At 51.4% G+C, this 13,244-nt stretch overlaps 1 protein-coding gene across 2 annotated transcripts in view; it reads left to right on the top strand.

Annotated features, from left to right (window-relative positions):
* The window catches only part of CBX1 (chromobox 1), a 95,296-nt gene that overhangs the window by 64,147 nt on the left and 17,905 nt on the right, over positions 1–13,244 (top strand). Inside the window, exons 1-2 of one of the 2 annotated variants that reach the window (XM_070944481.1) lie at positions 8,533–8,717; positions 10,613–10,783. In XM_070944481.1, coding sequence (XP_070800582.1) covers positions 10,644–10,783 — 140 coding nt within the window. In that variant the 5' untranslated portion in view covers positions 8,533–8,717; positions 10,613–10,643. Of the gene's footprint in view, positions 1–8,532; positions 8,718–10,612; positions 10,784–13,244 lie in introns of those variants that run through there. The other variant, XM_070944480.1, reaches the window with a different exon arrangement.

Raw genomic sequence — 13,244 nt, 5'->3', positions numbered from 1 at the left:
CAGGCAGGTGCCTCTGGGAGACCAGGTACCAAGGGAAGGCCCATCCGGTTGCCTCTCGGGGAGCCTCTTCAGCTTAGGGTCCACCTCCCCCTTGAGGCAACACTCCCTCAGTTCTGTATCTAGCTCAGTGGCCACCCAATACCACTCATTGAGTCAATGAGGGAGGCCTCGGTACGTGCAGGCCTGGCATAAAGTAAGGTCAAGGCCCGCCTTGATATGGTGGACCACTGTCAGGGTTCAGACCGATGCCCTAATTCAGTGATGGCTAACCTTTTCCGGACAGAGTGGCCAAAGCATGTGCAGTGCCCCCGCATGCGCCCTGTCCCCTTGCGCATGTACGCGCAGCCCCCTGAACATGTCCCGCACGCCCCCCACATGCACCCTGCCCCCATACATTCGTGGCACAGACCCAACAACCAGCTGGCCAGTGGGAGGCGCGTAGCATGCGTGGCAGAGCTGAACTGGGGCGTCGGCTCACGTGCCCACAGAGAGGGCACTGCGTGCCACAGGTTCACCATTATGTTCCTAATTAAATCCTCTTCCTCTTTTAAATGGGAATTTTAAATTTGGTTTTAAATTATTGGGGTTTTAAAACGGTTCAGCCAAATTTATTTAATTTGTTTTATCTCTATTTTAAATTTTGTATTTATATGTTTTATTTTATGGCTGTTCACCGCCCTGAGTCCTTCGGGAGTAGGGCGGTATACAAATTTAATAAAATGAAAAATGAAATGAAAATCATGAGCTTCAAGCCAAAGCTTCAAAAGAAATCCAGTTATTTATTAGGAGCTTCATGTTGGCAAGAACCAAGTGAAGCCAACTCTGACCTCACTTAATTTGCACCTTGGCTCTGACCCTGTCATCAGTCACATTCCCCAATGAAGCAATTTCGCGGGTGGTAGAAGTCACTCCCTCCGGCCACTGTGGGTCCCCCTGGAGATTTCCTTGACGTTGATGGCTGGAATGTGCTTTGTTTTGACTGAAATGCAAGTTCCTTGATGCAGCTGCGAGGCTTGGTTCTCCATCCCCCTGCCTATGGCAACTCTAGAGCAGGTCAGGAATGCTTCGTGAGTTGACATTTGGCTTCCCTCACTTACTGAAGACGACCTGTGTAAAGCAAAAACAGTTTGAGTACAGGTATAGATTTTAGGGGTGCAACACCCCCCCCCAGGCTTTGTTGGGTTGTCTTCATGGAATTTAGCTATGAGGCGGTCAGCTTGGATGTTTCTGCTCTTTACCCAAGAGGCCTCTGATATTTTTGTGGTCAGTCCAGACTTCAAACGGTTTCTCCCCCCCTTCCAGCAGGTGGCGCCAGGTTAGCAGTGCCCATCTTACCACAAAAGCTTCTTTTTCCCATGCGGCCCAATGCCTCTCTGTGTCCTTGAGTTTGCGGGAGGTGTAGGCGCAGGGCTGTAGTTTTCCTTGGTTATTTCTTTGGAGTAGCACTGCTCCCACTGCCACATTGCTGGTGTCTGCTTGGATGACACGGTTGTTCGGAGTCAGGATGCTTCAGCACTGGTACCTTTGCAAAAAGTTCCTTTAGTGTTTTGAATGCCTTTTGGCAGGTTAGGTCCCACTGTAGGGGTTGTCCCGGGTGGGGCCTCTGATAAGGGGGTCTTTAGGAGGTCTGTCATGGGTTTGGCAATCTTCGTGAAGGAGGGGATGAATTGCCTGTAGAAGTTTGTGAATCCTAGGAAGAGCCAAGGTGGCACAGTGGTTAGAGTGCAATACTGCAGGCTACTTCAGCTGACTGCTAGCTGCAGTTCAGCAGTTCAAATCTCACCGGCTCAAGGTTGACTCAGCCTTCCATCCTTCCGAGGTGGGTAAAATGAGGACCCAGATTGTTGGGGGCAATATGCTGACTCTGTAAACCGCTTAGAGAGGGCTGTAAAAGCACTATGAAGCAGTATATAAGTCTTAGTGCTAGTGCTAGCTGTCTGCGGGTGCGAGAGGGCTGCCAGCCTAAGGCGGCAAAGTACTTTATGTCCATCTCTATGACCTCTTTTGACACTTGGTAGTCCAGGTAAATAATAAATAAATAAATAAATAAATAATTTTATTTCTATACCGCCCTTCTCCCGAAGGACTCAGGGCGGTGTACAGCCTATTAAAAACACAAGACAACATCAATTAAAATAATTTAAAATTATTAAATGAATTCGGCTCAATTTAAAACCCCAAGAATTTAAAACCCAATTTAAAATTGTTATGTTGATAGCCCAGCCTGGCGGAACAACAGGGTCTTGAGTGCACAACGAAATACCCGGAGGTCGGAGATCTTACGTATTTCCGGGGGCAGTTCATTCCACAGGGCTGGGGCTCCCACAGAGAAGGCCCTCCCCCTGGGTGTCGCCAGCCAACATAACTTGGCCGATGGCACCCTGAGGAGACCCTCTCTGTGGGAGCGAACTGGCCGGTGGGAGGCTATTGGTGGCAGAAGTCGGTCTCGAAGGTACCCGGGTCCCATGCCATGGAGCGCTTTAAAGGTGGTAACCAACACCTTGAATCGCACCCGGAAGACCACTGGGAGCCAGTGCAGCTCGCGCAGGAGGGGTGTCACGTGGGCACAACGAGTTGCGCCCATAACCACCCGCGCGGCCGCATTCTGGACCAGCTGGAGCCTCCGAGTGCTCTTCAAGGGGAACCCCATGCAGAGAGCATTACAATAGTCCAGCCGGGAGGTGACAAGGGCGTGAGTGACCGTGCTCAAGGCGTCCCGATCCAGAAAGGGCTGCAACTGGCGAATCAGGTGAACCTGATAAAAGGCCCCCCTGGCCACGGCCGTCATATGCTCTTCTAAAGACAGCCGTGCGTCCAGGAGGACACCCAGATTGCGAGCCCTCTCTGTGGGGGGCAAGGATTCACCCCCAATAGTCAGCGATGGCACCTGCTGACTATATCGGGACACCGGAAGCCACAGCCACTCAGTCTTGGAAGGGTTGAGTCTGAGCCTGTTCCTCCCCATCCAGACCCGCACGGCCTCCAGGCAGCGAGACATCACATCAAGGGCATCGTTGGGGTGGTCTGGGGTGGAGATGTACAGCTGAGTATCATCAGCGTACAGATGACACTTCACCCCCAAACCACAGATGATCTCACCCAGCGGCTTCACATAAATGTTGAACAGAAGGGGCGAGAGGACCGACCCTTGCGGCACTCCCCATGCGAGGTGCCTCGAGGTCGACCTCTGCCCCCCTGCCAACACAAACTGCGAGCGGTCGGAGAGGAAGGAGGAGAACCACCACAGAACGGTGCCCCCTATTCCTAACCCTCTCAACCGCTGCAGCATTATACCATGGTCGATGGTATCAAAAGCCGCTGAGAGATCTAATAGGACTAGGACAGAGGAGCAACCCCTGTCCCGAGCCCTCCAGAGATCATCCACCAACGCGACCAATGCCGTTTCAGTGCTGTACCACTGCCTGAAGCCCGACTGGTACAGGTCCAGATAGATAGCTTCATCCAGGTGCCGGGGAAGCTGTCGTGCCACCACGCTCTCAACAACCTTCGCCACAAAACGAAGGTTGGAGACTGGACGGTAGTTGGCTAATTCAGCCGGGTCCAGGGAAGGCTTGACTACCTCCAGGGAAGGTAGTCTAGCCGTGCACGGTGAAATTCACGTTTTGACAGCTTGACGTACTGGTTTGCTGCCAGAAGTTTTCCAGTACCTGGTGGACTAGGGGTATGTGGTTCTCCATGGTCTCAGTGTAGATGAGGATATTGTTCAGGTAGACAAGGACCCCCTTATAGAGGTGCTCGTGCAGCACATAGTTTATTAACTGCATGAACACCATCGGCCCCTGCAGTCCAAAAGGCATTACTTTTAATTGGAAGCTCCCTAGGGGGCAGTTGAATGCTGTTTTCCATTCATCTCCCTCCCTGATGCGGATTCGGTAGTATGCTTCTCTGAGGTCTAATTTAGTAAAGACTTTTCCCTTGGCTAGGTTGGACAGGATGTCCTTCATGAGGGGGAAGGGGGGTGTAGGTTGTGTACACACATGCAGTTTATACCTCTAAAATCCACGCATAATATCATGGTTACATCTTTTTTTTTCTTTGAATAGGACTGGGGCTGCGACCTGTGGCTAAACTGGCTCGATGAACCCCCTAGTATTTTGTCTATGTATTTGCGCATTTCTTGCATTTCCCAGAGCGTCATGACGTACAGTTTGGGTTTGGGTTGTTTTGCCCCAGGGATGATTTCGATGGCACAGTCTGTCTCGCGGTGGGAGGGTAGGACATCACACTCGGACTCGCTGAGCACTTCCGCAAGGTCCTGATGTTCTTTGGGGATCTGTTCGACCTCTGGTTTTGTCAGAGGTGGCTGCCAATAATTCTGTTGGGGCCTTCGGGGGCGTTTCCTGCGTGTGCGATGTTTCCATTTGCTGGTGCGGAGGGGGTTGGGGGTCCTCTTGCTATCCTCAGTCTCGGGCTGCCCCCTTGCCACGAGATTGTCGGGCCCCACTTGTCTAGCCAAGAGAGCCCCCCCAGTATGATCGCATCTGTCATTCTGGGGGCTATTATGAATTGAATTGCTTCCCAGTGGTCTGCTAGCTTTAGCCTCACTGGTTAGATCAGGTGGGTGGCATAGTCTCCCCCCAATAGGGACCCAGCGACCTGTTCGAATCTGATTGGATGGGCCAGTCTCTTCGCTCTAATCCCCAGTTTCAGGACCGTGGATAGGTTAATCAGGCATCTAGAGTCTATTAGGGCTTGAAAAGTACCCTGGGTCCCTGTTTTGGGAGCTGTGAGGCGTATTGGGAGGACGAAGGGGTGGATCGGTTTACTCACCATCGGGTCATTTTCACCTTCGTGCTCACTGTCATAGGGATCCGATGATTGGTCGTCGTTGGCTGGAGTCCCCCTTTCTTCGACTGGTTTAGGAGTGACCTCTACAGCCTGGAGGGCTTTTCAGGACATGTCGGTGGCACCGCTGGGGCCTCGTTCCAGTTGCGCCCTAGGTGGTGGCTCTGGCTTGGGTTTCGGAGCTGGGGTCGTGCATGCTGATGCCATGTGGCCCATCCCTCTGCATCTGTAGCATTTCAACTGGCTTTGTGGGAAGGTTGGCCTTGGGGCTGGCTGTGCTGCTGCGGGCTCCCTTTGGCCAGATAGCCTCCGGTCTGGTTGTCCTCTCTCCTTGGTATCTGGTTGCTTCCGCATGTCATTGGCGCACAATCCACAGTCAACTTTTATGGCTACTCGGAACCACTCAGAGAGTCGGTTTGGAATGTCCCAATAGGCGGTAACTTGAGCCATTTGCTTGTCTAGGCTCGTTCTGAAAAAGTGAACTAATAGCCGCTCCCCACAACTCTCCTGAATTCACGGATGTGTTCCTTAATGGGTTGCCCTCTTTGTTTTAGGTTTTGAAAGCTCATCCTCCATGCACTGATCCTCCTCTACCTCCTCAAACATGGCTTCTAGCTCTTGTAGGAAGTCATCAACATCTTGCAGCTGGAGGGCTCTCCTCTTATGGAGGGCTGCTAGCCATTCCTTTGCTTCTCCCTCTAGCCCCCCGGCTGTTCTGTCCCCGTCCCACACGCACACACACCAACAGACGTCCAAGAGTTAAAAACCAAACCAGCCGACAAAATCCTTTTCCTTATGATAACGGAACTTGGCAGCAACCTAGTGGCTGCCTGCCAAGAGTTTATTACTTACGAAGGGAAGGGATAACTTCTCTCCGCTTCTGGTACACCAAAGTAAAATGCTCAATAATTACAGAGTAAATCAAGTCCAAATATAATCCAGCAAAGTCTATAGCAAAAGTCCGGCAATGCAGAATGGCGTGGAAGCTTTCAGCTTTGTTCGTCACAAGGCTTGACTGGCCACCACGCTCCCTTTTATACCCTGTGGGGTGTGGTCCAGTGACTCAGCCTAATCTCGGGCACGCCTTTTCTTCTGTTGCGCGCGCTTATCTCTGTGACGCTGGCGTGGATCCAGCCAAGACTCATTGCTCTCATCACTGTCCACCTGTGGCTGCGTGGATGTGCTTGGCCCCAGCCCTATCTCTTGCCCTTTGGCGGACACCGAAGGCATTGCCAAAGAGGAGGGTCCTGGAGAGGGAGGCCTTGCCAACTCCTCTCCTTCACTCTCGGAGTCCTCTCCTGCCGATGACACAGGCTCAGGTAACGGAGCCACAACACTGGCGATGGTATTCACCATGGCTCTGTGCGATGGGTAAAGGTGTCCATAGCACTCTAGGTGGACTCTAGGAGAATCAAGGAATAGAGCCAGTTGATGTTGAGTCCCCATCGAATTTCCCCCCTGAATCAGGGTGGTTCATTCAGCACTGCTCCTCCCTCATCATGTTGGGTCATGTATGCCTGCGCTTGGTGTGTTTGGCGGTCTCCCTCAGCTCTAGTTCCCGTGTTGGGCGGTTTGCCTGTTGCGCAGAGGAGCCACCGGCAGCAGCCTTGGTCTCATTCTCCTTCTGGTGGGTGGAGCAGGGCGGTTGTGTTCCCGTCTGCGTCTCCTACTTCAAAGGGCTCAGTTGCAAACCCCCTCTCTTTTGGGCGGCACGACGGCCCCTCATCACAAAAGGGTGGTTTGGTCAAATTTCTCCCTCAGCTGTTCTAAGGATCCCCCCAAGGGTTCCATCAGAGGTTTTGGGAGCCTGGCTCGTTCCCAGTCCCTCATCCATTCCACTCTTCCTAGTTTGCTCATGGGTTTCCCCCAGCCCCGGGTGCTAGGGTGGGGGAGCTCAACCTCAGCCACTTTAGGGACTTTTTCCCACCAATACTCATCACTTTTCATTTTGGTTGCTGGGACGGGCGTCTCGGCTGTCTCAGCTTTGATGTCCAGAGAGGGCTGCAGTTTGGTTCTGATTGGGCTGCTGGCTCCTGGAGTTCCCTGGGTGGGGGCAAGTTATGCCCCACTCTGGGTCGCCTGGAGCAGGCTCTCAGATAGTCCGCCCTCTGCCATGGTAGCCTGAGTTTCTCTCCATGCACCCCAGGTGTCGGGGAGCAAATGGAGAGCCCAGGACTCAGGAATCCCGGTCGTTTTGATTAGTTTTTGGAGAGTTGGCTTGCTGTCAGGGTTCCGACCAATGCCCTAATTAAATCATGAGCCTGAAGCCAAGCTTCAAAAGAAATCGTTATTAGGAGCTTCATGTCGGCACGAACCAAGTGAAGTCAACTCTGACCTCACTTAATTTGTGCCTTGGCTCTGATCCCGTTTCCCCCTCCCCCCAAGGTGTGTCATCAGTCAAATTCCCCAATGAAGCAATTTTGCAGGTTGTAGAAGTCACTCCCTCCGGCCAATGTGGGTCCCCCTAGAGATGACCTTGATGTTGCTGGCTGGAATGTGCTTTGTTTTGACTGAAATGCAAGTTCCTTGATGCAGTTGTGAGGCTTGGTTCTCCATCCCACTGCCTATGGCAACTCGAGAGCAGGTCAGGAATGCTTTGCGAGTTGACACCAGCAGTTGCTTTGACCACTGCCGCAACTTACTGATGATCCAGGGGAACTCCCGCACATACTCGGGCACCGGTCTACCCTTCTGCTTAAGCGCCAGAATCTACCCTTCGGCCTGCTGATCTCTGGTCACATCCTCAAATTGATATCTCAATGCCTCCAAAATCATGCGTGCATCCCCCAGCTCCCAGGCGTTCTCACTGTAGAGGTCTGCCACCCTGTCCGTGGCCTCGCCCTCAAATGCCACCGTCACCGCTTCGACCATGGCCCACTGGGTGGGGTATATAGGGTTGTAGTAGTCTGGGTGGCTTACCATCTGGCTCAGGAATAGTGCCAACCTGGTGGGATCCCCATCAAAGGTGGCCCTCAGATGTGGCTGCAGGAGCAGAGGATGTGGCTGCCAATAACCCATTGGCCACCTAGGACCTGGCGGGGTCTGGGCGGCCGGACACTGTTCTGGTCGCCTAGGAGGTGCTTGCTGCTGATCAGGGGGAGAGCTAGCCGACAGTGGCCTCAGCCATTGGGAGCAACTGTCCACCAGCCTCGCTGTCTCTTCCTGAACCAGTCCCGTTCACACTCCTTGCTCCCCTCACCAGCTGGGGCTCCTGCGACCGGCTATAGCCGGCATCTAGGCGGAGCTTAGGGCTAGTCAGATGGAACCGAGTGGGTGGGACCGCAGTCCTTTGGTCAGGCAGCTATCTCTCCCCCCCCACCCCGGCTCCGAATGCCACCACAGGGCAGTGTCCCAGAAGCTTGCCTCTCCAAAGCGCTCCCTCAGCTTCTCCATAGTCTGGCTGCCAGGAGCAGTTGAATAACTCCAATCCCCTTACTCGTCACCATCCATCAGTCTCTGCTCTCGCCACCTCGTCAAATGCGTGCCGGAAAAGCTTGGGAGTCCGTAGCGGGGGCCCAGTGTCGGCGAGTGGCGATGAGCTTCTCCACCAGTCCCCTGTGACCACCAACCCTGGGCCTTCTCCCGCTGCAGGCTCTTCCCGATTCTGTGGTATGTTGGATAGCCTCTCCAGCTCCTTGGGGCGCGCGTCTATCTGGGCATCTCCAGCCACTTGCTCTGGCATGGGGTCTTCCATGTAGCTGACCACCTCTGCTGCTCCAGCATCAGCCTCTTTCGCTGTTCCTTCAGTCATCGCTCCTGAGGTTTCCAACGCTACCCTGCTATCTGGCGACTGCAGGTCCCAGGAAGCCCGGTACAAGAGCAGCAGCAGGTAAAGAGAAGGAGCGCTAGCTTACTGTCACGGTTCCAAGGCCTGCACCGCAAGGGAAGTAGAACACAACACAACACACCAGGTAGAGTCAAACCTCTTTATACAGTAACTGAGTCTTGGCATGGAGTGAATCTAAGCTAGCGCTATTGGCTTCCGCCCTCCAGCTGACTAAGGAGGCTCGGAACTTGCCACCGCTCACAAGGTGTTCATTAACACAGGGCAATCCCCAGTTGCTTCTTCCGCCTTAAATGCTTGACCGGCGCTGCTCCGGAACCCCGTGCTGGGCTCGGTCGCTGCTGCTCCCAGCTCTGCAGTCCACCCGTACCCCAGCCCCCTCCGTGGGTCCATTGTCCTCCCCCTCCGTGATGGGGCCTCCCACATGTGGCAACTCTGAGATGGCATGCGGGTGCCTCTGGCCTCAGCCGTCACCGTTTTGGAGATTGACACTATAGTATCCTTTTGGGCCAGCTTTGGGGTCTGGGGCTGGTCAGCACAGTCTTGGCGCTGGTTCGGCTCCTTTCTCCAAGGCCATTCCAATCGGTGTTAATAGGGAGTGAGAGATCCAGCCCACGGCTGCTCTTTTGTGGCATGCTGCAGGGCACAGTACACTTTCCACTCCTTTTTAACATCTACATGAAGCTGCTGGGTGAGATCTTCTGTAATTATGGGTTGAGGTATCACCAGTACACTTGATGGTACTCAGCTTTGCATCTCCACCCCTGGTGACCCAGGTAATGCTGTCACTGACCTTTCAGGGTGCCAGGAGGCTGTAGGAGCTGGGATGGAGGACAACAGGCTTTGGCTGAACCCTGGTAAGACTGAATGGCTTTGGGTTCATGGAGCTTCAAGATCGGGGACTTCAACATCCTTAGTTCTGGATGGGGTGGCACTACCCCTGATAGACCCAGTCCGCAACCTGGGGGTTCTCCTGGACTCACGACTCCTTCTTAAAGAGCAGGTGGCAATCGCAGCTAAGAGAGCCAGCTTCAGGTTGTGCGCCAGTTGTGGGCTTTCCTGGATCAGGAGTCTCAGCGTTCAGTTATTCAAGCCCTGGTCATCTCACATCTGGATTACTGCAATGTGCTCTGCATGGGGCTACCCTTGAAGACCATTCAGAAGATACAACTGGTGCAGAGTGCGGTGGCACAGGCAGTTTTGGGGGCCCCTAGAGTGGCCCATATTGCACCGCTGTTCTGCAAGCTGTACTTGCTGCCTGTTTGCTTCTGGGTGCAATTCAAGGTGTTATCACCTTTAAAGCCCTACATTGCATGGTTCTTGGCTACTTGAGGAACCATCTCACCCCAATGGGACTGGCCCACCCCACATGTGCCGGCACAGGAGGCATACTGCAGACCCTGTCAGTCAGGGAATTGCAGCTGGCAATTATCCAGGATAAGTCTTCTCTGCCATGGCTCCAGCCCTTTGGAACACCTTGCCCCCTGAGGTTGGATTGGGTCCCACCCTTCTGCCCTTCTGTAAGGGCCTGAAGACCTGGCTCTGCTAGTTGGCTTGGAGCCCCAACGGGGGAGTATGCTGAATGTGGTTGATGGACCAATAGTAGTTCCCACCTCACCCCTGTACATTCTGCTCCCTCCCTATTGTTCAGCCATAACCTGTATTTTTATTGTGAATACAAACACACACACATGGTTTTATTGCTTTTAATGTTCTAAAAGACCCGGAGTCACCTCGCAGCAAGAAGGGTGGCAAACAAATTTAATAAATAAATCAATAAAATCTCCGTAGAGCATAGTTGTTGATGGGAATTATATATTCCAGTGTGCCGCTGTGATTGTATCTTTACCCATGTATCCATGCAGGTATCTTTGGATTTAATTTCCATTATTTGTTTTATGGTTGAATACCGATTAGAAAAGAATATAGAAACTTCTATTCAGTACTGTCATTGGAACTCCAAAAGGTTCCCTCCCAATCAGCATTTTTCCTTCCTGATATCTGTTTCATCATCTCTAACAGCCTCCTTTAAACTGCAAAGCTGGCGAGCACAATGGGAAAAAAGCAAAACAAGAAGAAAGTGGAGGAGGTCTTAGAAGAGGAAGAGGAGGAATACGTGGTGGAGAAAGTTCTTGACAGGCGGGTAGTGAAAGGCAAAGTGGAGTACTTGCTCAAGTGGAAAGGCTTTTCAGAGTAAGGCTCCTGTCCCTTTATTTTCATAGTTTTGTTGAATGGAAAGATCAGCTTGGTTCAGTTTTTCAAACCTTGTGTTAACATTCCATAGTGCTTATTAGAACTGTGGCTTTTTAGAAATCCAGTTCAACTTTTAAAAACTCTTACCTTGTGGCAATGTATCCTGTCCAAATCAGAAAGCACTTTTTGGGGAAGAAGAATCTATACCTGTTCCTGCAGGATATTAGTGCATTTAAAAATCAGGGTAGGTTCTTCTTCCCCAAAAAGTGCTTTCTGATTTGGACAGTTCCTTGCTTACACTTATTTAGGTTACTGGTGAAGAACAGATGCTTCTATCTGTTTTGCCAGGGATGTATTGGCTGTCCCTGTCATGCATTATGCCTTTTCTAAGGGGCACTTAAATACCTGGGTTATCCAAGGTTGGTTGCCCTTCAGGATGAAAAGGCCTTACCTTAAAACATACAGGTGAAACTCAAAAAATTAGAATATCGTGCAAAAGTTCATTTATTTCAGTAATGCAACTTGAAAGGTGAAACTAATATATGAGATAGACTCTGTTCTGTCCCCGTCCCACACGCACACACACCAACAGACGTCCAAGAGTTAAAAACCAAACCAACCGACAAAATCCTTTTCCTTATGATAACGGAACTTGGCAGCAACCTAGTGGCTGCCTGCCAAGAGTTTATTACTTACGAAGGGAAGGGATAACTTCTCTCCGCTTCTGGTACATCAAAGTAAAATGCTCAATAATTACAGAGTAAATCAAGTCCAAATATAATCCAGCAAAGTCTATAGCAAAAGTCCGGCAATGCAGAATGGCGTGGAAGCTTTCAGCTTTGTTCGTCACAAGGCTTGACTGGCCACCACGCTCCCTTTTATACCCTGTGGGGTGTGGTCCAGTGACTCAGCCTAATCTCGGGCACGCCTTTTCTTCTGTTGCGCGCGCTTATCTCTGTGATGCTGGCATGGATCCAGCCAAGACTCATTACTCTCATCACTGTCCACCTGTGGCTGCGTGGACGTGCTTGGCCCCGGCCCTATCTCTTGCCCTTTGGCAGACACCAAAGGCATTGCCAAAGAGGAGGGTCCTGAAGAGGGAGGCCTTGCCAACTCCTCTCCTTCACTCTCGGAGTCCTCTCCTGCCGATGACACAGGCTTAGGTAACGGAGCCACAACAGACTCATTACATGCAAAGCGAGATAGTTCAAGCCTTGATTTGTCATACTTTTGATGATTATGGCTTACAGCTCATGAAAACCCCAAATTCACAATCTCAGAAAATTAGAATATTACATGAAATCAATAAAACAAGGATTGTACATAGAACAATATCGGACCTCTGAAAAGTATAAGCATGCATATGTACTCAGTACTTGGTTTGGGCCCCTTTTGCATCAATTACTGCCTCAATGCGGCGTGGCATGGATGCTATCAGCCTGTGGCACTGCTGAGGTGTTATGGAAGACCAGGATGCTTCAATAGCAGCCTTCAGCTCTTCTGCATTGTTCGGTCTCATGTCTCTCATCTTTCTCCTGGCAATGCCCCATAGATTGTCTATGGGGTTCAGGTCAGGCGAGTTTGCTGGCCAGTCAAGCACAGTAATCCCATGGTCATTGAACCAGGTTTTGGTACTTTTGGCAGTGTGGGCAGGTGCCAAGTCCTGCTGGAAAATGAAGTCAGCATTCCCATAAAGCTCGTCTGCGGAAGGAAGCATGAAGTGCTCCAAAATCTGGTAGACGGCTGCATTGACCCTGGACTTAATGAAGCACAGTGGACCAACACCAGCAGATGACATGGCTCCCCAAATCAACAGACTATGGAAACTTCACACTGGACTTCAAGCATCTTGCAGTGTATGCCTCTCCATTCTTCCTCCAGACTCTGGGTCCTTGGTTTCCAAATGAGATGCAAAAATTGCTCTCATCAGAAAAGAGGACTTTGGACCACTGAGCAACAGACCAGTTCTTTTTTTCTTTAGCCCAGGTAAGACGCTTCTGACGTTGTTTGTTGTTCAGGTGCAGCTTGACAAGAGGAATACGACATTTGAAGCCCATGTCCAGGATCGTCTGTGTGTGGTGGCTCTTGATGCACTGACTCCAGCCTCAGTCCACTCCTTGTGACAGTCCCCAACACTTTTGAATGGCCTTTTCCTGACAATCCTCTCCAGGCTGCAGTCATCCCTGCTGCTTGTGCACCTTTTTCTTCCACACGTTTCCCTTCCACATAACTTTCTATTAATGTGCTTTGATACAGCACTTTGGGAACATCCAACTTCTTTTGCAATTACCTTTTGAGGCTTTCCCTCCTTATGGAGGGTGTCAATGATGGTTTTCTGCACAACTGTCAGATCAGCAGTCTTTCCCCTGATTGTGATTCCTACAGAACCAGACTGAGAGACCATTTAAAGGCTCAGGAACCCTTTGCAGGTGTTATGGCTTACTTAGCTGATTAGAGTGGG

The sequence above is a fragment of the Pituophis catenifer genome, unplaced genomic scaffold, assembly GCF_029215685.1.
Source record: "Pituophis catenifer annectens isolate HBS135680 unplaced genomic scaffold, rPitCat1.0.hap2 SCAF_5, whole genome shotgun sequence".
Lineage (NCBI taxonomy): Eukaryota > Metazoa > Chordata > Lepidosauria > Squamata > Colubridae > Pituophis > Pituophis catenifer.
Note: the sequence above shows the minus strand (reverse complement) of the source record. Positions and strands in the feature narration are given on the sequence as shown.